Source organism: Cololabis saira, chromosome 17 (assembly GCF_033807715.1).
Source record: "Cololabis saira isolate AMF1-May2022 chromosome 17, fColSai1.1, whole genome shotgun sequence".
Taxonomy (NCBI): Eukaryota; Metazoa; Chordata; class Actinopteri; order Beloniformes; family Belonidae; genus Cololabis; species Cololabis saira.
The window spans coordinates 22,837,214-22,862,099 of NC_084603.1; the positions used below are offsets into that span (position 1 = coordinate 22,837,214).

General features: G+C 40.5%; 2 protein-coding genes across 3 annotated transcripts in view; one reads left to right on the forward strand and one right to left on the reverse strand.

Annotated features, from left to right (window-relative positions):
• Positions 1–3,649, forward strand: part of sh3pxd2ab (SH3 and PX domains 2Ab) — a 51,838-nt gene extending 48,189 nt beyond the window's left edge. For both annotated transcript variants that reach the window (XM_061746180.1, XM_061746182.1), the window contains 2 exons: positions 577–696; positions 788–3,649. In XM_061746180.1, the coding sequence (XP_061602164.1) occupies positions 577–696; positions 788–2,710 (2,043 nt within the window). In that variant the 3' untranslated portion in view covers positions 2,711–3,649. The remainder of the gene's footprint in view (positions 1–576; positions 697–787) is intronic.
• Positions 3,650–10,259: 6,610 nt separating this feature from the next.
• The window catches only part of neurl1ab (neuralized E3 ubiquitin protein ligase 1Ab), a 34,937-nt gene continuing 20,310 nt past the window's right edge, over positions 10,260–24,886 (reverse strand). The window contains exons 4-6 of the mRNA XM_061745375.1: positions 19,825–20,532; positions 14,678–14,854; positions 10,260–13,245 (exon numbers count right to left, since the gene is read on the reverse strand). Of these exons, the coding sequence (XP_061601359.1) occupies positions 13,001–13,245; positions 14,678–14,854; positions 19,825–20,532 (1,130 nt within the window). The 3' untranslated portion in view covers positions 10,260–13,000. The remainder of the gene's footprint in view (positions 13,246–14,677; positions 14,855–19,824; positions 20,533–24,886) is intronic.

The following is a 24,886-nucleotide window of genomic DNA, read 5'->3' on the forward strand; positions in this document are numbered from 1 at the left end:
ATTGGTGTAAAGAAGTCCTGCCAATACGCCGCCTTTGTTGGTTCACACAGAACCATACAACGCCGGCATAACGCCGCTCCCGTCTGTAAATTCACACAGCATGCCGGCGTTCCGCAATCAGAGGCGTGACGACAGCGTCAGTCCGACCGTCATGTCAGCGGCATGCCGGCTGTGTCATTCACACAGACCCCGTTTCGTCTCTGTGACGGCTCTGTGACTACCTCCGCTGCCGGCTTATTGGTGGGGCCACTTGGCCCCCCCATTCCGCCTCCGTGACTTTCACACAGAACAGCGAGGCGGCTTAAAGGCGCAACGTTCCCGCCTCGAACTGGCTGTGTGAAAGGGGCTTAAATGTTAAAATAGCAGTAAAACCACATTCATTGATGAAATGACATAAGGGATGGAAAGGAGGGATGGCAGTTTTACAGGGGGGATGATTTTGACCGTTTTTATTTCAGGGGGGATGCCATCCCCCCTCATCCCCCCTCAACTCGAGTACTGACTGTACCTGAATAAATGTTGTTACTGTCCCATATATGACTGTTGAGTCTGACACAGTTCATATTTTCCACATAGGGGTTCCAGTTGCCCTCCCCCCCAGAGCCCCCTGCAGTTGAAGCAGAGTACTACACCATTGCAGATTTCCAGTCCTGTATATCTGATGGAATCAGTTTCAATGGAGGACAGAAAGCAGAGGTAAGCCGTTTTTTAAGGTAAACTTTAGAACCAAGACGATTGTTAGATTAAAATAAAACTTAACTTGTTTTTTTTAATTTGTGTACTTTAGGTTATTGAGAAGAATTCTGGCGGGTGGTGGTATGTCCACATCGGTGAGAAGGAGGGCTGGGCTCCCTGCTCCTACATAGACAAACGTAAAAAGCCCAACTTGAATCGAAGAACGAGTACTCTGTGTCGGCCAAAAGTTCCCCCTCCAGCTCCGCCAGTGAAAAAACAGGACTCAGTGGAGACTGCACCTCCCAGCAGCCCTGGATCCGAGGCCCCGGAGTCTCCCGTGTCTCCTGGGAGACCCGTGTATGAGGAACCAGAGTATGATGTCCCTGCTATTGGCGATCTGGACCTGGAGTCTGAGTTTGAGTTTCTCCGGGGAGAAGGTTCTCTGGTAGATGCAAAGACTGAGGACACTGCCTCAGAAAAGGGATCTCATCCGTCCTCCAAGCCGTCTCCAGCTTCGTCGCTCCACAGTGCCTCCTTCAAGATGGGTGAGTCCTCTGAGGATGGCCATGAAGTGGAAGGGGAGGCGGAGGGAGAGGAGGAGTGTATCTATGAAAACGACGGCTTCCGCCCCTTTAGGGAGACCCCAGAAAGGCAGTGCAGCAGAGACTCAAACTCTTCCAAGACAAATGTCCTGTCAGAAACTGGCAAGACTGCAAACCCAATATCAGGTGGATGGAAACCTGCTGGCAACAAACTCAAGACCGATTTAAATGGAGCACTTTCACCCAAACCTGAGGAGACATCCAGTCCAAAACCTGCCCCCACTGAGGCCCCCCCAGATTTGTTCAGACCTAAGAAAGACCAAGATGAGAGCAAGACATCTTCCACCAAGTCTTCCTCTAAGCTAAGACCAGTGGTGAGACCCAAACCACAACTTGCTAAGGCATCCAGCGCAGAGAAGATGGACATCAGCACCTTGAGAAGACAGCTGCGGCCAACGGGTCAGCTGAAGAATGGCACCAGAACTAAAGGTGAAGACTCAGAGACGGCTTCGGTTATTTCTTCAGAAGACTCCTATTCCTCTCAGAGCATGTCTGATCTCTCTTCCAACTACTCTAAGGGCAGCCGGGGCGATTCCGACCTGGAAGGCTGCAACCTGTACCGAACCACAGATCCCTATGAGAAAGTCCAAGTTTCTGAACTCAGCTTCCCAGCTGGAGTGGAAGTAGAAGTGCTGGAGAAGCAGGAAAGCGGATGGTGGTATGTCCGCTGGGGAGACGCAGAGGGTTGGGCTCCGACGTATTACCTGGAACCGGCCAGGCAACAGGACGACACGACAGAATCGGAATCTGACGGCACCACGACTAAACCCGGAAGCCTCAGCAAGTCCAACAGCCTGGAGAAGAACGAACAAAGGGTGCGTGTCTTGAACAACATCAACCAAAACCTTAAAAAAGTCATGCCACCCATCCCCTCAAAGCCTCCGGGCGGTCTCTCCAAACCCACCAGCTTGTTCAGCTCGCTCAAGCAGAATAACACCAAACAGCAGCAGGTTGTCAGGCCTCAATCCGTCTTCATCTCAGCCCCAATCAGAGATGGTCCCAGCCCTGCTGGCTCTCTCAGGAGAAACGAGTCCCTCAACTTAACAGACCACCCACGTGCCAGCCCCACAGTTCGACGCAATGCATCTTTCGGCACGGTGCCTCGTAGCCTGGCACCAAACAGCATAGCACTGCCCAACAGGAACAGATCTGGTACAGGTAGCTCTGAATCTCTGGGCCTCAGCTCTCAGAAGAATGTCCTTCCTGTGTCCACGGTGAAGCCAAAGCCCCACATTACCCTTAAAAATCTCACAGAGGTGTACGTCTCCATAGCAGATTACCATGGCGATGAGGAGACCATGGGATTTCCTGAGGGAACACATCTAGAGGTTCTTGAAAAAAACCCTAACGGCTGGTGGTACTGCAAGGTTCTGGACAATGGTAGACCAAGAAAAGGATGGGTTCCCTCAAATTACCTCGAGAAAAAGCACTAGCACTCATGTGGAGCTGGCAGTACTCTGGACATGCGTGTTGAGACTACTCTAACAGATGCTTTTATTTTGTGAACAAGGTGAGCCTGGTACTTTCACCCAAACAAACTGCCAGATCAAATTACAATTGCAAATCTGGTTAAACGAGTCTACGGGATACAGTATTTTAGACTTTGCAGTCACATGTTGGGACTTGGCAACACAGTAAAAGAGAACACCAGCCAGCAGAGGACTGATTGAAAGATACTGTATTGGAAAAAAAAAAAAAAAGATACAGCAGTTAACTTTAACTTGAAATATGTCCATGTGTCTACTCCTTCAGCCCTTTTCTGTTAGTTTTTAATGTCATTTTTAAACACTTTTTAAGAACTTATAGCTTACTGCATGTCCAAAGTAATTCATTATACCGACGATGCCTTGAGCTGTTGAAATTAACATTTCTCTTTTCCCTTTCCTTCAAGAAGTCTGTTGTTGCCAAAGCTGCTTCCTGTTAGTCTCATCTTGGTGCTGCATGTTTTTTATATATATATCCTCATACTGTACGTCATTTTTATGTAGAGTATTTTATCCTTCTAATTTTGTAATATTGTGTTTATGAAACAAATTGAGCATCTCTGATTACCAGTATCTTGTTCCCCTCAAAGTTAAAAACATTTATTGATGAGCTCCCTGGATTTTTTTTTTTTTACAAAAAAACAAACAAAAAAAAAACAACTTCTCAGTGAAAATTATATTTATTCATGACTTAAAAACCATATTAAAACATGCTTTAACCAAACTGCTCTATTAAAAAAAAATTACACATTGAATTTCTGCTGGGCAGTAAATTTAACAAAACTCTCTTTTTATGGGATGCTCATTTTTGTTTTATGTTTACTGTTTGACCAGGTTTAATAACTGAAGTGCCAAAAGAATGACTTTAATAAATGCACTTTTGAACAATTGAGTTCCCTCATTTTCTGAAGACCAATCACTCCTGACTCAGAGTGCGTGTTTTGTGCATACGGCATGCTTGCTTCTGTAGTAATCTAGTCTCCTTCTGGTCTCTTAATTTAACTTTAATGAACATCATCTGCCATATTCCATATGTTCTTATACATTTTTTTAATAACTTTTATTGCTGGAAGTTATGTACCGGTACTAATACAATATTTGGATGAGCCTAGAAACATCCTCTAAAATGATTTATGTGGAGGTAAAAAAAACCTAGAACTAGACACTAATTAATGCCTTGACTTTTCACACTACACACATTTTGAAAAGGAAAAATAAAATTGGCCTATTCCTTTCAGTGTTTCAAGTATATTAAAAGGCATTTGTCTCTATTATGTGTCGAATTGCTGCGCAAAGGGAGTAATTATCATCTGAATTAATTGCAAAGTAATGTGCCGTGTAATAAACAATGTAATGACACTTTATCACAGGCTGTAATCACTGGAAATGTCAATTCTCCCATTTCCTTTCTGCTTTGGAGCAAGTGAAAGATCTAGTATAATCCCACGTCTCTGAGTGTGTACACAACACACACACACACACACACACACACACACACACACACACACACACACACACACACACACACACACACCCTCATACATAAAATACAAGTGCAGTGTTTGACCAGCTAGGTGCAAATAAATTAGATCATACCGGGTCCCCTAGCATTCCACCTTGTTTTTTTCCCCAGAGAACTAAGCCAGTTTTAGCTTAAGGAGCACCAAAACATGTGACTACATGGGTTTCACTCTGTGGTGTTGTGCTGCCTAATTTAACACCAACTGACAAAGCAAAAAGTTCCCGCTGTGGCATCTACAATATTGCAGTATTACAGTACTGTCGCTGTCACTTCAGCCATAATCAGAGAAAAAACATCTCAAAACACCGGATACCACAGATACCACATATTGCTTTCACAATATGTTGGAGATGATGCTTGAAATATAATTAGATTCTCGACCACAAGATGAGATTTACTGTATCTCCATGCAAGATGCTGCTCTTGCTCTGAGACCGCTACTCGATGGCTTGGAGTTAATATCGGATGTTTGTTTGTTCTTTTGACTTGCCTGTTACTGTATGTGCAGATTTGTGTTGTGAGCTTGTGTGGTGCTCATGTGTATATGTGCGTACAAATTATAAGTTACGTGGTAAGGAAGAAGAGGATGGATATTGAAGATGTGCAGCTGATTTTATGACTCAGTGAAGTGGATAGCCTCATGTATAAACATGATATTTTCTTTATTATGTGTGATTAACAAAGCCAAAATCACTGATTCCTGGGTGTTAAAGTTTTTCATTTAGGCCTACCCTTAAAACAGTAGCTCCACTGCTGATGGATGAAATACGTGTTTCAAAGCCCTGAAAACATTAGATTTCATCAAAATATTCACATCATTATTTACTATAAAGGGAAAAAAAGGAATAGAGATAATCCAGTTTGTTCCTACCGTGCAAAATTGAAATGGCTTTTAATGTGAAACAAACAAATTAACACGTTTTACTGTGAGCCTCCTTATAACCTGAGGACATTTATAATAATAATAAATGATAAATGAGAAAAATATTAATAATATCAAATAAAAACAGGTATATGTTGAACATATTTGACTTAACATACAGTGGGACAACAAAGTACTTAGTCAGCCACCAGTTGTGCAAGTTCTCCCACTTAAAAAGATGAGAGAGGCCTGTAATTTTCATCATATACACTTCAACTATGAGAAACAGAAAGGGGGGAAAGAATCCAGGATATCAACTTGTAGGATTTTCACTGAATTAATTTGTAACTTCCTGGGTAAAATAAACATTTGATCACCTACAAACAAGCAAGATTTCTGGCTTTCACAGACCTGTAACTTCTTCTTTAAGAGGCTCCTCTGTCCTCCGCTCGTTACCTGTATTAATGGCACTTGTTTTAACTGGTTATCAGTATAAAAGACACCTGTTCACAACCTCAAACAGTCACACTCCAAACTCCACTATGGCCAAGACCAAAGAGCTGTCAAAGGACATGAGAAGCAAAATTGTAGACCTGCACCAGGCTGGGAAGACTGAATCTGCAATAGGTGAGCAGCTTGGTGTGAAGAAATCAACTGTGGGAGCAATTATTAGAAAATGGAAGACATACAAGACCACTGATAATCTTCCTCGATCTGGGGCTCCACGCAAGATCTCACCCCGTGGGGTAAAAATGATACAAGAACGGTGAGTAAAGATCCCAGAACCAAACGGGGGACCTAGTGAATGACCTGCAGAGAGCTGGGACCAAAGTAACTAAGGTACCATCAGTAACACACTACGCCGCCAGGGACTCAAATCCTGCAGATCCAGACGTTCCCCCTGCTGAAGCCAGTACATGTCCAGGCCCGTCTGAAGTTTGCTAGAGAGCATTTGGATGATGCAGAAGAGGATTGGGGGAATGTTATATGGTCAAATGAAACCAAAATAGAACTTTTTGGTAGAAACACAACTTGTTGTGTATGGAGGAGAAAGAAAAGCTGAGTTGCATCCAAAGAACACCAAACCTACTGTGAAGCATGGGGGTGGAAACATCATGCTTTGGGGATGTTTTTCTGCAAAGGAACCAGGACGACTGATCCGTGTAAGGGAAAGAATGAATGGGGCCATCGTGTATCGTGAGATTTTGATTGAAAACCATCAGCAAGGGCATTGGAGATGAAACGTGGCTGGGTCTTTTAGCATGACAATGATCCCAAACACACCGCCAGGGCAACGAACGAGTGGCTTCGTAGGAAAGTTTTCAAGGTCCTGGATCAGCCTAGCCAGTCTCCAGATCTCAACCCCATAGAAAATCTTTGGAGGGAGTTGAAAGTCCGTGTTGCCCAGCCACAGCCCCAAAACATCACTGCTCTAGAGGAGATCTGCATGGAGGAACGGGCCAAAATACCAGCAACAGTGTAGAAAACCTTGTGAAGACTTACAGAAAACATTTAACCTCTGTCATTGCCAACAAATGGTATATAACAAAGTATTGAGATACGTATTTTCCACTACAATTTGCAAATACATTCTTTAAAAATCAGACAATGTGATTTTTTTTTTTTTTTTTATTATTATTTTATTTTGTCTCTCATAGTTGAGATATACCTCTGATGAAAATTACAGGTATAGCTCATCTTTTTAAGTAGGAGAACTTGCACAATTGGTGGCTGACTAAATCATTTTTTGCCCCACTGTATCTTTGTTTTTTTTGGCGAACTTCTTTCCAGCGCTTGAAATGCAGTACATGTTAGTGGCCACTGGAGGGCAGCATCACTCAGCATCTTAGTCCGTGCACAAACCAGTGTCGGGCTGAGCTTCACTTTGTGACTTTATCAACTCTGTGGTTAAAGTGTAAAGGTGTAACGACTCCATTCATATCTTAAGCCATAAGAAAGTACTCCTAGAAATAATTTGCACCACTTCTTCTAGTTTGCCGATAGATACCACAATTCTGCTCATGGAAAATATTTTCAAACCCTAATGAACACCAGAGGCTCAAAAGGGACACAGCAGAGGACCACACTCAAATCATCCGATGGCACATTAAAATTCAAAATTGATATTGCCCTGCTTTTTTGGAATGCAAATTTGATACTTTGATAGATGGTGTATTTGTTTGACCCAGCATCTATCTGGCAGTAAACGCTGCAACACACCTCTAACAACTGTGCCAAGTCCTTCAGAAGGCTGGGAGCCAGGTTCACTGAGAGGTCTGAGTGGAAAGTCTGTGCTTACACAGACGCCAGCGAGATGCACTTTATTCATGTCACTTGCACAGACCCTGGTTGTCCATTTCCCTCTCACATCTTGGCCGTAAGTGGCAGCTGCCACTGCCTGTTTCATGTCGGGACGTCACGGGCCTCACCGGTAGATTGGAGACAGTGCAGCAGTAAAGCCAGGCCGGCAGGGTAGTAAATAATAGAAGATGTTCGCTCGAGCCAGGTCTACACAGTGCAACTGTAAACACTTTCTCTGTGAGTTATAGCTGTTTACTAAAAGCCCTTCCCTTTGTTATTCATATAGTATATGGCGCAATGTTTGCCAAGATCATGACTGAGAATATCCCAACTACTAGACCTACGGAAGGACTTGTAACAGCTACGGAGACATTTCCCCGGGAAAAAAAAGGAGAAGATTGATTTTTTTGTTTTCTTTCATGGCATTAAGTGGGAAGACAGTTCAGTTTGCAAACTTAAAATAGTTTGAGGATCATTCTACATTATTACAACTGATAAATGCAGTTGTACAGGATGTCTATTAGTTTGCTGTGTGTAAGATTTCAGACTATTGTATTTTGAGGAAAAGACAAGTTGAAAAGTGCAAGAAAGAAGATAATTGTACTAAAGCATTTTCATTCCCCACAAGTGCCAGACTAACTTCAAAATCCTTCTGTGGCAAGAAGCATCAAAAGAACTGAATCAATGAAATAATAATGGTTAATTTGCCTTTTTCATTGCAATTAGAGTCAGACATCTGGACTTAAAAGAGGAATTATGTTGCTTTGCAATTAAAGGAGAGCTGTATTTGAACATCTATTCTCCACACACGGACAATGGTACCCTTCCATTAAAGAACAAAAGTAATATATATATACTGTATGGTTTTTATATTTGTATATATATATATATATATATATATATATATATATATATATATATATATATATATATATATATATATATATATATATACATACATACATACAGAACAATTAAAACAAACCCAAACAAAAGAAAAAACACAAAGTAATGAAAATTCAGTCAGTTTTAAGTTATTTCATTGACTTTTGTCACGTTTTCTTTCTTTAATGGAAGGATACCAGCAAATTTGTCCACATGTGTTTGTGCTACACAAGAAATCATAGCAAATACGAAGTGAAGCCAGTGTTGCAGACTTAGCTTTTATTTAACAAACAGAACATAACCAGCAAATTCAGTTACCACTTAGATTGTTTTAACAACTAATAGAACTCAAAAGCCCAAAAAACCAAAGGCAAAGCGTATTCTTATGCCAAATATACAATACCATCCATAACCTGCTGTTTTTTTGTGTTTTTTTTTTTAAATATTCATTTTTTCTTGGTTTTGGACTGAAACTATTTGGTCACATTTGGAAGAGAACAAACACTACTACTTAAATTCACTAAAAGAAAATTTAAACATAAAGATTTATGTCAACGTCTATACCATATTTTAATATATGGTATTAAGCCAAACTTTTAACATTTTGGGATGCAGTTGAAGAGATCAATACCATTCTCATACCATGATCAGAGCTGGTGCAGTCCATTGAGGGAGCAAATCTTTAAATCTCAGGAAGGACAAGGATTAACTCATTTTGACACCTTTATTCTGCTGGGTACATTTCTTTTCCATACACATCCCCATTTCCAGAGCAGAACCGACAGTGTCAGAGTAAATAATAAAAGAGTGTTATGACTTGTAAATCATTAAAATGCTAAAAAGACAGCAACTCAAATGGATGCTGAAGTTAAAAAGCCTGTAGAAAGATGGAGTCAGAACAGGAATGTGCATCAGTGTTTTTACATCTCCTCTTCTTTTAACATCATCTGGGAACTGAGGAGACCATTGTTGTTTTGAAAGTGGGGCATTTTGTTGTTTTGATTTCATAACAAACGTTTTAGTTTAGCCACCAGACGTAGAGCGTTGTGTGGCATTACCGGTACTCCAAATCTTTAATTGTTTTGTACTAATAGTTCAAACACAGATGTGCAAATTCCCCGCACCATGTCAATTACTGCTCTCTGATACCCTGATTATATACTGGCTTTTGAACTATGTGCTGCTGTTCTTCTCTGAAAAATTATTTGCAGAAGAAACAAAGAGACATGTTGATCTTAAGCTGTTGAACAACTTTAACAGAGCAGCGCATTGCTCTCCCTCTTCACTTCACAAAGACCCTCTCTCCATGGGATGCTCTTTTTTAATCATGTTACAGGCCTGCTGGCGTCAATTCTAATTAATTGTGAAATTATCCCCAAATATATTATTTTCAGCATCACATAACTTTTCTCATCTTTTGGGGAACTGCTTTGAACTTTTAAGCAGCATGTTGCTGGCATCAAATTTCATAATCATGTTGCTCAGCAGCAACATTTGTGATGTTGTTTTTCTAGAATTAAATGCAATATTAAAATTATTGTTTTTAACAGCAATTCTTTATTTTTTGGAAAGTGGGGTTGTAGTAGCTTGCCATCTATTAATAATCCTGAAACCAAAAAAATATACAAAACCTGGAAAAGTGATTGGAATTAATCAAGTGAAGTTCAGATATGTTTCAGTGAGCAATGTGGGTTTTTCTTTCTTAAATGGACGGATACCAGCATATTTGTCCACATACTGTATGTCTAGATACATTTGAAGTTCATTCTGGTACTGTATTTGAGTTAACTTACTTTGCTTACATGCCGCCACTTGAGAGTGGTATTGAACCTCTCATTTAACTTTCCACCACAAAGTGGATGAGGATTTCCCAAAATGTAAAAATATTTCTGAATTTGACTTAAAAAGAATCAGCTGACAACAAAAGATCACCAAAGCCACCTATAATTGTACGCTATGCAAACATAAAATAAATGGTAATCTTACATTTCAGACACTGTAGTCGCGCATACGAAACAAACAGTGAGAAATAGTAGTACTGAAAAAAATAAATAAACCTCATAATGTACAGTTATTCTAATACTCCTCACTACCATTCTTTTTCTATTAAAAATACTCCACTGTGTTTTATTTCAGTTATGTTCTGTCTGGTAACATTTGGTCGTAATGAAAAAAAAAAAATGTACACATAGCCAAGTAGCAAATGTAAAAGCTTTGCATCTCTCAATACTCACAACAAATTCCAGTACAGTGCAACGCAGTAACTGAAGAGGGGATGAAGCGCTATTTAAACAGTTCATCTGCAACAGGGACAGAATCCACGCACCGATATCAAGCGCTTGCTTCCACACCAGATACGACACACTTGTATTATATGTGTGGTTAAACCTCCTCACGTTACACGTCACAGCCATGAACAAATGATGAAAATAAACACCTGGTTTCCTCTTGGTTTTCACAATGAAGAGTCTTGCAGATTAAAGTCTAGATTTTACCTTCTAAAGGCACACACACAGACTTTATATGAATGTCACACAATACACTTGTAACTGTTAATTTTCCCTCCAGTGATGAGATGACAAGGGTCAACACTTCAGAAACAAATCCCTTCACTAAACAACTACTGTAATGTTTCAGCAATACAAAAATAACATCTGAAAATACCTTGAACATAGTTACAATTCAAATTATTACATAATATGACAAGTGAAAATATCCTTGCCGTTTGCTCTTACCACTGGAGAGCAGCGCTCCGAAGTTGGTATGAACATTAAATTCTAGCATGAACAAGTTGCAATCTGATGCAAAGTACATAAATATGCCATCGCTGAGTCAAATATTTGTGTTGCAATTTCATATCCATATGAAAGATGAGAGAACAACCTCAAGTAAGCAGAGCCAGGGACTTTCAGGGGATTCTTATAGTGATGAAGAGGTTTATTCGTCAACTTAATGTGCTTTTTCAGCATTTTAAAAACACGTCACTGTCCACCATTGTTTATTAGGATGGCATCTTTGTGCAATTTCAGCACATAGCCAGAATTGGTGGGCACTGCTGTCAAGGAGCAGGACATGCACCTTGACATCTCAATGAACAAGCGGTTTCTGTATGCTGAAACAGGCCTTCATCTAGGAAGCTCCCCTCACCACCATCTCAAACAGACAACATCATCCTTCCTCCCTTTCTCCATACTCACCAACTCCCGTCCTGAGTCACCACAATTGTAGCATTGTATGGTGACAACATTCCTGCTTTTTTAAGCCTTTTCCAGTCTTGCCTTTCCTTAAGTTCAGAGAAGAACTTCAGGTGGAGATAATTCAGCGTAACATTTAACGTACTGTAGGATACATTAGACTCTTAAAGTTTAGGTTTCATTTGACACTACTGCTCAAACTGCATTTTCACTACAACCCCTCTTTCTCAGTCTTTCTAATCACTTTTCACGGATATTTCAATGCCTTGTGGAAATCTCAAATAAAACTATCATGACTTGATTCTCTCTCACATATAGGAGCAAATTGATTCTTCCTTTGAAACAACTCTGACTCGATGCTTCCTGACAAGCAATGGAGGAGCAGCTGGAGGAAACCATAGATTGCTTCTCTCTTATTTTCCACAGCTCTGGACAATCTTACTTTACTTGATAATGCTATCACCAGCAGAATGAAGAGTTACCCTGCAGAAGTGTGACAGATGCCTCTCTAGATATCTCTTTCTATTCAAGCAAAATTAGGTCAAGGTAAGGCTAGAGGATACAGCCAAATAAGTATGCCTTTTATGCCAATACACTATATTATATATAATGCTTACTATTTCAATATTGCTACCAGTACAAAAGAAAAAGAGTATTCACACAACCATATGCCAACCTGGGTAAGCATTTGCTGTTCTTATTCATACTTTTTCTGTTATCCCATAGTGAGCCAGAAATAGTAACTGAAAAAATAAAAGTTAAGACCACACATTAACCAGCTGTCAGTGGTTTCACATATACGATGTCATCTAATAAAGTTATAAGAGACAGTATTTTGGTTTTGGCTGTATTCATGTGTAAAATGACTCAGAGAATGTCAATTACCACATGTAGCTCACGGCCAGGCTGCAGCAACATGTGTTTGCATTCGTGGGGCAGTTTTGGCAACAGTGGAATTTAGGCATTGACTTTCCAACCTCAAATTTAGTGCTATTTGCTTTATTTGAAAAAAAAGAAGAAAAAAAGAAAAGATAAATATGTCTATGTCTAAGTTGCTAAGTTTGAAACAATGAGCAGAAGTTATAAGTTTCAAAGATAGATGGAAACAGATAGCATCAAATTAAATATATACAAATGGCATTGTGCAATTTTACATCTTGTTTGTAAAAAAAAAAGAAAAAAAAAGATATCAGCTCAACTCTAGGTCAAGATGAGAGTTTCTGAAGAGTTTTTGGAGAATCTTTGTCGGTATCTGATTAATCTTGCCCAACCCAAAGAGAGCTTCCAATGTTGTGCTTTCAGTATGACATGATTAAAAATGTTATAATGATGGAGTTTAGAGTCCTGCTGTAGAGTACCTGAGCCAGATTAAACACACACAAAGAAGTGGGTCTCTCACTTGTGTTGTGTTTTTACAAAGTCTTACATGGCTTTAACAAAGTCTTTAGCTTAACCTGACAATGTCACACATCAACCTATGAGCTTCGATAGGTCTTGATGATATCTTTGATTGTCCTCCTGCAGATGGGGCAGCACGCATTGGCCATCTTCTTAAGCTTGAGGCCACAGGCGTAGCAGAGACACATGTGTCCACAGGCGTAGAGGACAGTGTCTACTGTATTTTCGTAGCAAATTGTGCATTCATCACTCCACGAGCCAGAGCAGGATTGAAAGGAAGGGGATTCTGGATGGCTGGAAAATGGAGAGCCCGGGGTTGTACCTGAGATGATAGAGAGAGAAAAAAAGATATGGAAGATATTTGAGTCAAAGGGAAAGTAAAATAAAAACATTGCAGAAAGCTTTCCAGGTAGTCCAGGCAGAGGACTCTCCTGCACTCCCATTCTGCCCATTTTAACATTTATCCAACACTCCTTGTGTTTAAGATGTCAAACATCTGCTAACAAATTAAGTTGCATGACTTTCAGCCAAAATAGCTGTGTTCGCGCTCCAAGCGCCACTCCCACTGACGCAATTTGCTGTCAGGATTTTTCCTGTTATACTGTCTGCAGCTGCTACAGTGATGTCGGGGATCACTGCTTCACATCATCAAGGTAAATATTTGCTTTGTGCCCTGACATGCATATCATAAAATGATGTGTTGGTGTTTTTAGGTCGGTGTTTGCGTGCTGGTGGCTGGTTTATTGCTTTCGTCTACTTCTGCATGCTAATGTATTTGAAATTCATACAGAAAGAAAAGAAAAAACATAAAGGAAAAAATTGAACAAAAATGCATAGAAGATGAGCTTGAGCCCATGAACTGGCTTGTTAAAATGTTATTAGAGATACAGGCTTCTCAGACACTATAATATACTTTTATTTTCCACAGTTTAGCGAGTGAACTTTGAGAGACAGTTAATGAGACAGTAATGATACCTCAGGGAAGTAAAGACAGAACAAATAAAGAATGAAACTGAATAAAGTTGTTCGTGAAACTCTGAGCACTTCTAATAAAGATTTACATTAATATGAAGAGTTAAAAATACATTAAGAGCACATACTAAATACACTAGAAAAAACGTATCTTTAAAGGGGACCTATTATGAAAAACATGTTTTTTCTTGCTTTAACATATATAAAGTGGTCTCCCCTCAGCCTGCCAACTCAGAGAAGGAGGAAAGCAACCAAATTCTGCAGAGTCTGTACAGCCGCCCGGATGAGCCGTCCAGTGTGATGTGGCTTCTACGAGCCGTTCAGATTTTGCTCCCGTCGTTACGTAACGAAAATGCGATTTACATAGGTTGGCCTCCGATGCGTGAAACCACGCCCACAACCAACTCCGCCGGCCGGAGCTTCAGCCATTTTTTCTTAGCGGTGTATCGCGTCATTCAGACAGCCAATCAGCACAGAGCCTCATTATCATAGCCCCGCCCCCTCAGAATCCTGCATAGATAATGAGGTTAGAGACTGGGAAGATAAAGACATGGCTAAGAGGCTGAATTTATAATTTATTTAGCAAAAACAATCAAAAGCTTGTTTTTAAGACATTCAAGGGCTGCTTAAAATAGGTATTAGATGCCACAATAGGTCCCCTTTAACTTTATGCCTTTTGGAGATTTTTATTAAAAATGTTTTACTTAGTAATACACAATCACACAACATTTGCATGCTATTGTAGAAATAAAGAGAGGCGCATGTCGACAGCTTGGACCAACCTGTGGAGGAAGAAAACTGTGTGTGGTAACTGGAGTTCAGGCTTGAACTGAGGTGGATGTTGAATGGCGTGTTCAGATTGGATTCGGAGTTGCCACTGCAGAGCATTGTGGGAGTGTTAGGTGTACATGACGGGGAACTGGGCACCGATGGACCTCGAAGCTCTGGATGAGATGAGCCTGGAGATACACAGGAGATATCTTGGTTACCAGAAACATTCATATACTCGATCAAAATAACAGTTTTAGAAGTCAAAAATATGGTTTCATGCCCTACATACTGTATCGTAGCAGTAAGTCAGAGCTGATAAAAAGCAAATGTAGATGTCTTTTTTTTTTTGCATCTGACTGTTTGATACTGTCCTCTCTCTTTCACAGTGTCTGTGTGTGGGTGTAACAGAGTGAGTCACGAGCCTGCAAGGCCCCCTCCCTTCCTTCCTTCTTCATGAACCCATGATCCCTCTGGGTAAGGTACAATACATTTCCACAGATTATCTGTTGTCCATCCCACATGATCCATCCCCATCTGCACCCCATAATCATCCCCCCTGGCTTCACTGCTGTATTTGCACCACATCTCTCTTCAAATACGAGAATACTGACACGATTACACAGACAGACAGACAGACAGACGTATTCTGATCCAGTCCGCCTGGCAGGTATGGCCCATTGTCTTTTAACTGACCACAGAAGAGATACTGCCCCATAAGTCTGGGTGGTTACTTTTTGCCAACACCTGCACATGACAAATTATCTCATAATGGAGTTTTTTTATGTGCTAGGCTACAATTTGCTTATCCAAAGTGTCCTACAATGACGGCGGAGCAGAGATGGCTGATAAAACGAAGCACAAAAAGCAAGAAATGTGCAGAAAGGATTCTGTAAACTCAGGGGAAAAAAAAGAAAAAGAAAAAAGGTTTTACATAACACCGGCTGCTTGCTCTGATCTGTTGCTGTGGACCCTCATGCCTTTTTTCTAAAGACCACTCCAACTGCTGTCTCAGTTACAACCAATGAATACATATTAAAGTAGCTGATTTTACTGCTAAAAAGAACTCTGATAATAGAGGCTGCCCCGAATACAGGATTGTAACCTTTCTGTGATCCATTTGCATGGAAGTTTAGCGCTGGAACTGATAACCCTACTTATTTGCTTAGATACAACTTTAAGTTATTTCAGTATTAACATATATTGCAGAGTAGACAGAAGGGCGCCCAGGTATTCAGTAACCTCAAGACAGCCTGCTATTATTTACTTAAACTAAGCTTTTCAGCAGCTTGGCTGAGAGTAAATGTCTTGGTGGACTCTAATAAGGCAGAATGGATAACCTTCATGCCTATTCATGTACCCTTTCATCAAGGGCACCTTTCATCGCCTCCTGTATTAATTTACTGCTGGCTGTGTGACCATGAGTCTTTTAGCTGTGCCGGTGGTTCAGTAAACCTATTTGCAGTTGAACTGTGTGTATTGTGGATTTGAACCCTTGTTTATCAAATACAGATATATATCACCTTCTAAGTCTACACAGCAAACAGTTGTTTATCACCACAGACAGCAGTTATGAATTAGCATCCATCAGCTGAATGGAAGTCTTGCATCCACTCTGTTTAATTCAGTTTGGCCCTCTAGCAACTCTTTTTTTTGCGGGTGTGGGGTGGGGGTGTTTAAATCAACTTAGATGCTTGTTAACTTTGTTTTTTTGTTGTTTGGTGGACGAAACAAGGGAGTTTATGATTGGGAACTTCTGCCATTCTGACAGTAAAGCAAAGCATTGCAGATGCATTTCTATATGGTGCAGCTGTCTGCTGCCACCAGGGGGCAGAGCCAGAAATATGTACAATAACCGGAAATAGCCATATCTTGCTTGCTTGTAGACAAAAGCAGTTTTTTTTTTTTTTTTTGTGAAACTAAATGACAAAAATGATGTTTCTCCTTCTGAATAATTTGCAGAATCAAGAAGTGCTTGCCAGCTTCATGTAGAACTCTGTTGCAGGCCTTTTCTCTCTGGTTCAAGCCAAACTTACTCCCAAGAATTATTCAGCCTTTGCATGGTGTCATTACCCCTGGGCCCTGTGCTGTTGGCGAACAATTGTAAATGAGTAACCACACACCACCCGGTACAATATAATAGTATTTTTTCTCCTATTATTTTGCTTTCAGGATTGTTCTCTTTCTGAGTTGCTCTGAATATTGTCCCTGTAAGATACCAGAAGTTTTGTCATCATAGTTATGTTTCCAGTCAGGGTCAATCATAACCCTGCACCCAGAAAAATGTGCTCTCTAAGCACAAGAAGTGGTATAATATAGTGTATTTCAACCTGGGCTCTCGGGATCTACTGCCCCTGCATATTTGAGATGTTTACCCAACTCCAGCACAGCTGATTCAAAAGAATGGGTTATTAACATACTTGTGCAGACCCCCATGTCAAGCTGACAGTGATCTGTGTATTCTAATCAGGCGTGTTGGGCCAGGGATACATCTAAAACATGCAAGGCAGTAGCCCTCAAGGACCGGGGTGGGTAAACTAGGGCTTGGCTGTTAGGATACACACATTAGGATGCCTACAAGCTGAACTAGATTGTTGACTGGGTTTTTAGAGAAGTCTGCAAAAATGTTTGCAAACTTCTCCAGTTTGTGTTGTGCTTCAGTTATTAAAAGGACATGTTTAGTACTATGGACTTTTCCCAATGCTATTATAATTTTCTGACATCTTAATGAAATATCTGTGACATGCTTTGGTCAAAATATTTCAGTTCAACTGCACTTCTTTTCAACCATGGCTTTCAACTCTGTTAATCGGTCTGTTTAAGGATGTGGAGTCTGATGCTCGACTACCTCATCCCTTTTGCAGGCAATGTTTCATATGTTTCAATATCCACTTCTACTCTCACTGAGGTCTGTGATGTAACAGTATCCTGCCCATTGGAATTACTCGCTAACATACATCTTTGCAGCCCCAAGCCAAATAGCAGGATTTTGTCCAGTTTTTGATCTGGTTGTCACTTAGGATAATCAAATATTTGCACTCAAGAAAATAAAAGTTATTTTTTTCATAATATGTCAAAGCAAAAAAGTGAACACTAAGAAATTCAAGTCGTGGGAAAGTCATTTATCATTTTTCTCGTTACTGAAAAGGATCACTGTTAGTTACCAGTTGTTTATATAAAAATATGTATCATAGCGACTTTAAGACAATATCTGAGCACCCGCAAAGAAAATGTGTAAGTTCACAGCAACAAGGAGATACATGTCCACTGTAAGCCATAACTTATTCTGAGTATCTTACATGAAATGGAAAAATGTTGGTTTCCAAGATAACACAGAAAAATGACCATGTGACAGCAATGGACACCCATCTGTTCCACTTCACAGGCTTGAAAACACCCAGCCATGACTAACTGTCACTTGCTTCAGTGGCTAGATGTCTCCATGGCAACTTATGGCATGCAGCTGCAGCGAGTGGGTGAGCAGAGACGTCACGAATGCAACCCCCAAAGCTGGAGTAGGTAATGACTCGAGGAACGCCTATACCCCCAAAGAGTCAGGATGTGGGGAAAAGATGAAGGGAATGCATAGAAGAGAGTGGAAGCATGGAGAAGAACATAGGACCAGTGGTCGAGCAAGTGGCTGTGGGTGGAAAAACCTAACAACTCAAATCTCCATGCAGTTACATTTTAATAATGTATCAGGAGGGAATTATAAGGAGCTATCACAGCCCTCCTGATACATAATGCTGGCTGCTGGGAGCCCACGCAACACAGAAATAACCTCCTCAGTTCCTGGTCTGACTGCCTACATAAAGCAGTGGAGAGGAGAGCAGAGCATACTGACATGATTTATGAAAGGAAATTAGGAGAATTGACAAACTCTGAGTGCATTTTAACCTCGCTGAATTTCATCTCAAATTATAGATTTCTTGTGAAAGATGTCTGTCCTGCTGGGATGCATTCATTAATAGCTAAGGAAGCAAATAACCGTGGTTTGGAGGAAGAGTGTTTTCAAAGAATTAAGATGAATATCTTCATCTACAGTGACGGTAAACAAATCGAAAACGCTCGCGTTTGTGCTTGCTGCACTCCACACTATTTCACAATCCCATCCACATACAGAAAGCATTTCACAGCTCTACCTTATGAAAAATTGAGGTTTTAAGTATCCAAGGCAAACTAAATAATGCAAACTTAAATTGGACCAACTCAAAATGAAAGCATATGGTGAATGTCAAATGTTCTGGAAAATGGAATTTCAGTGATATCACAGGCTTCATTTTTTTCATCTAAACTGGCTCTTGATATCCTCCAAAGTAGACAGAAATGTATATCGCCTGCATGAATATGTCCAAAACAGTTAAACAATCAAATGATCAGGAGAGCATAGGCAGAGCCTGGACGAAAACAAGTCTTCTTTGAGCTAAACCAGACATGTTTCTCCTGTCCTCATCAAAAACGTCTTTGGTATTTTTGTGCTTTAGGTTATGGTCATCACTATGGTATTTTTTTTAATCATGTAACATATATGTTGTCATTGTTACATTGAAGATAACTCAAGAAATTTGAGGAAGGAAATGTATGAACAAATCACTGATCATTCTGTTTTCTTATTTCTTAATTTTCCACCTTAGACGAGTGGTAAACCTGCAGCTCACACATGAACTTCAATGTGCCTTTAGGTAAAACTGCAGTGGTATCATTGTGTGAAATCTGCTGGAATAAAACCACACTGAAAGAAATGTGATTCAGCTGCAGGTACAAAGTTAACATTCATATGTAAATTGAGGGAGAAGAATGCAAATTCCCTGGTGATATATGAGTTGATAAAAATTCTGAGTGCAGTCCAGAAAGCAAAGGAGGGAAAAGTATTTCATGACTCGACAGAGCGGGAATTCAGCCTCCAAAGGCCATTCACGGATCATAGACTGTGTTAACTTCTGAATGGAAAGTTACAAATGACATTCTGTCAAACATATTAAAATTCCTATTACAATAGTTTAATTCAATATTGAGACTATTGATAAAACGACTAGTATGAAAATTTCCATCTGTCTTGAAATATTTGCAGCTGAAATCTAATTAAATGTCACTCCTTCTGCAGTTTTAGGGCGCCAAAAGAAAAGGATAGATTTAAAACAAAAAGATCAGGTGACTGTACCTAAAATCCTGAGTTGTGTGATGGTGCCGTGCAGCCCGTAGAACATCCAGAGAGGCCTGGAGTTATCGACACACAGCTGCATCCCTGCACCAGTTCCATTATGGCTCATCATAACCTCCCCCTCTGCATTCAACATGAAGCCCAAAATATCCCCACTGAGGAGCGGCACCCCCATCCGACACACAGCCCAGAATTCCTTGCGGTCAACTAGGGATTCTGGGTTGGATGGGAGATCGCTGGGCTTTAGGGTGGCCGGGTCACAGGACGTCACGCCGTAAGAAAGAGAGCCGGGCCGGGCGACTCCTGCTTTCACCTTCATAAACACGGTCTCTGAGCAGAGCATCGGCCGGCTGGTGAACACCAGGGTCCTCTCGTCGCCATGGTGATCTAGCCGTGCCACTGTGTGCTTATCCAGAACAGTGACATGGATGCCACGCACTGTGTGAAAGTGCAGTTCAGTGTCCAAGTGGCTGGGAAGCAGCGAGCACTGCTGTGAGTTCTGAGAGTTCTGGGGCACATGGCAGCTGGAGGGCTGTAGCTGCTCTTCTTCCTCATCGTCTTCCTCCAGATGCATCTCTTGCTGCTGCAGGCTCAGGTCACACAGGCTGATGGAGAGGCGAGGGTCACGACCGTTCCGCTGAGAGGAGGCCCGGTGGGTGGAAGCAAAGGAACGAGGACGAACGCAGTCCAGGGAGACCATCTCACTATCTGTGGAAAGAAAAGAAACACACACTCACACGTTGTAGTGTTATGTAAATACTTTTTTTGTGGTCTTTTGAAATGGACATTTCAATCTGAATCATCACACGGCACATTTCACACACACAAAAACAACTGAATCAGTTCTTACAAGTCGGAGTCTGTGTCGAGGGTACTGAATGTAATTTATGTTAACTCTTGGATTCCTCAAATACTCCCATGTACAAAACTGCTTTATTTTGTATTCTCTCACCGCAAACTCCTCATTCATCATACCTGCCACTATAAACGAAAAAGGTGGCTTCCAGCTTCGCCGCCACATACCGAACTCATTCTTAGGCACTCTCCGTACTCAGGATTTCAGTCCGACAAGATAAACAAATGTGTCGGCGTTTACATGCTCAGAAACGTATCAGGACTTTAAATGGGGGCCGCCTGTAGCTGCAGGCCAGTTGCTTCATCGTGAACAAAAAAAAAGAAAAAAAAGAAGACATAACAGCTTTATGTAACAGTGAAAGAATGAAAAGATTCTGTGCTTCAGCTCACCTTTTTGTCTGGACCTCAAGGTCCTGGAATAATTATATATTTTTTTCTTTTATTATCACTGTCACCATAAGACTATTTCTAATACCTAGGATTGCATTTTTCTTATAAAACTAGCCTTTTTAATGAGGACAGTGACTGTTCCACTTTTGTCAAGGACTAAAACTGTATATACAGTTTATAAATATACAGTAACGTGAGTTTCAAATAGCTGCAGGGAGCTAACACAATTCCTAGGTGTTTACATAGCAAACCGTCTCAGCAGCAGTGACTCCATAAACCTCTGTGCAATGTTAAGATCCTCAGTCATGTGCCTGTACGCTAAAGTGGGCTTTTTGTCGACCGTTTAAAAGACAAGGCATTCTAAAATCTGCCTTGCATGGCTCCATGCTGCTTAGCTCCCTCACAAATAGCCCTTCCTATGCTAATCCCACTCACTGTAAAATAGAAGCCACATGACAACATCAGAGCCAAAAAGAAAACAGAGAGAGAACGTGCTTTCCATGCGCGCAGTCAGTACAAACAGATCTGTATCGTGGCACGCTTGGGGACTCTGCCAAATTTAAAACAAGCTAAAATTAGCCTGATTGGACATCTGAGAAGAGCGGGGAGGGGGAGGCTGAGGGATGAGTGACATGATGGCTCGCAGCCTCGACCTGCTTTGGGCTTCCCCTATGAGAAGTGGCTGGAGAACAAGAGTGTGTCAGGGGGAGAAGGGTTAAAAAAATAGCATGAGATGGACACTTGAGAGAAAGAGGGTACCTCATCACGGTCCTCTTTATCATGCAAAGGCAGCACATCTCCGGCCAGCTACTGATAAACTGCTTGAACTTAATTACTTCCTCAGTCAAAAGTGTCCACAACCAGCCACGAGGCTCTTATTATTAGCAGCCTTATCATCTTCAAGGCAAAGTTAGCCGACTCCAGGATACAAGAGATCATTTCTATTCTTGCTGTTTTGCTTACAGTTCACGGCTTCTGTTTTTGGGAGAGGGGCAGCCGCCTCAACAAGCTGTGAAGGGACTAGTAACATTACGAAGACGTTTCACCTTTTTGTGAAAAGAGTTTAGAGAGAGTTTCACGTTTGACACAACTGAAATCCTCAAATTACACAAAAAGATTACACAGGAAAGAGGAAAAAGCAGATGTATTTCAAACGCTATAATTCTGCCAAACATGAGCTTAAATTTTACACTTAATGTATGCAGACATCCTGTACTTGCAATAACCAAGATTTTACACATTTTTCTTCTTTACTGAACTTTGCAACTGTATGCAAATCAGAGGGTACATTATTGGACAGCAAATGTCATCTTTTAAACTATCTTTTTTTAACGGACCCATCCACCATCTATAACTATTTCTTCCTATTAAGGATCACAAGCTCTCTTCAGGCGGTACATCCATGATCCCGTTTCATCAGCACTTCTTTTATTATTCAAGACTAATCTATGCATGTTTTTTCAGATTTTTTTTTTTTTTTTTTTGACCTCAGCTGTCGAGCCTGGGGTAGTAACGTTGTGTTGAACATGCCCTATAAGCTTATGTAATGAATCTTATTTCTTATGAGCTAGTGAGTGCAGACATCAATTTTAGCAAGCAATTTACTGAAAGTAAATCTCAGTTACGGTGTGGTTACAAACAGTAACCAGGGGGTAGCCGAGCCTTTCAAAATGTGTTACTGCTATCTTTCATTTCAGAGTAACAACACAGAAGAAAGACACCAATGTCGCCACAAATCAGACAAATAAAGATGGTTTACCCTTTGTTTCACAGTTGTTACGTTACAAGCAAAAATGAACATCCCCACCTCCACACTACCCAGTAAGACGGTGCCACATTGTCTGATTTTGTGCTGAAGCTCCTATTCTCTCATCAGAACTTACAAGGTGTCTTCACACCGTCTGCCTAAATGCTACCGTGTAATAGGAAGAAACAAAGAAAACGCCAACAGAGGTGTTGTCTCCACAGAGAAATAGACCACCGCACATGTTTACTGGGACAAAGGATGTCACAGTTACATTGGTATTGTTCTTTTCTTTTCTTTTTTTTTTAGAGCATTTCAGTTAGCAGGCAGTAGGGATGGGCGGTATGGACTAAAAAAATGTATCCCGATAATTTCGGGCATTTATCCCGATAATGATAAAAATGACGATAAAAAAATACCAATTCAACTCCAACTTCTTTCTTTCTTTCTTTCTTTCTTTCTTTCTTTCTTTCTTTCTTTCTTTCTTTCTTTCTTTCTTTCTTTCTTTCTTTCTTTCTTTCTTTCTTTCTTTCTTTCTTTCTTTCTTTCTTTCTTTCTTTCTTTCTTTCTTTCACGCTCATTTCTTTCTTTCTTTCTTTCTTTCTTTCTTTCAGCCTCATTTCTTTCTTTCTTTCAGGCTCATTTCTTTCTTTCTTTCAGCCTCATTTCTTTCTTTCTTTCTTTCTTTCTTTCTTTCTTTCTTTCTTTCTTTCTTTCTTTCTGCCTCATTTCTTTCTTTCTTTCTTTCTTTTTATTCTTTCTTTCTTTCAGGCTCATATCTTTCTTTCTTTTTATCATTTTTACTGCGAGATGACAAATTCTTACCGTGGGGAATTTTTTGGACGGTATATTGTGAACGGTAAAATATCGCCCATTCTTAGCAGGCAGCACAGTTGCTTGGTGGTTGGAACTGTGGTCACATAACTGGAAGGTACCTGGTTCAAATCGCAGAATAGGCCATTCTGTGTGAAGTTTGCATTTCCCCCTCCCTGTTTTCTCCAGCAACGCTGCTTCCCTCCCACAACCCAAAAACATATGCATTAGGCTAATGGGTATATAGGTACTGTATATATGTGTTCCTGTAATAAACTGGAGTGAAGCCATGTCATTTGCCTAAAAAGAGCTGGAACAGGCTCCGGCAGAGCCCTGTGACCCCGAATAGGAAGGACTGGGCATAGATAACGGATAGATGGATTTTGCCTAGTGTGCCTTTAAGCTCACTAGAGCGAGGCATGGATTCAAAGTAAACTCCCAATCATAGATATGATTCACACTCTTGCTAAAAGTAATTAAAAACAACAGAAATTGGTTTAAAGCCACATGTTCTTTGTGATATATGATTAAAAATAACACAACAGTAACAGTAAATCCAGGTTGAATACACACCTTTTCTCAGCTGCATTCTCATCATATTTTAACTACCGTCTTTATCTATTGTTGTTTTTTCTTTTTTTCCTTCACATTAAATCCCCTTGTTGTTCAATTGTGCTATAGAAATAAACTTTCCTGGCCTAACAATAAAAGCCCAGCTCTTTCCCGAAAACTGCTCAAAAACACAAACAAACTCACAGACATGCTTTGTGTTCTTGTTATTTTTAGTCAATCAACAATGGAAAATATACTTCATATCACAGCATGTACATTTATGAGTTTTAATGTTTGGCAATGCTCTGGAGGTTTTTTAATGCGATGTAATGAACATAATAGTTATAATATTTTCAAAGGTTCATGTCCTTGATGGTTTTGAAAAGAGTCAGTTTCTTCAGACATTAAAACAATTGAGATTGTGATTAAGTACATGGCTGAAATTGCCCTGCTAACATTAAATGGTATTTAAACAGCTCCAGTAACTCAGTTTAAGAAGAAAAATAATTAAATAGAGGACTGCATACCAGACTGACACTGCAAGGTCAATGTCTGACCCTTTGGCTTTGGCTCGCTATATAACCATTGAAGCTTTGAGAAAAATCTGTAATCAGACTCTGGCTGGACAATTTGGGGGAATTCTTGGCCTAAATGAAGTAAGAACACGCCCTCACCAGCAAATACACCTGCAGACAGAAGTGCAGAGAT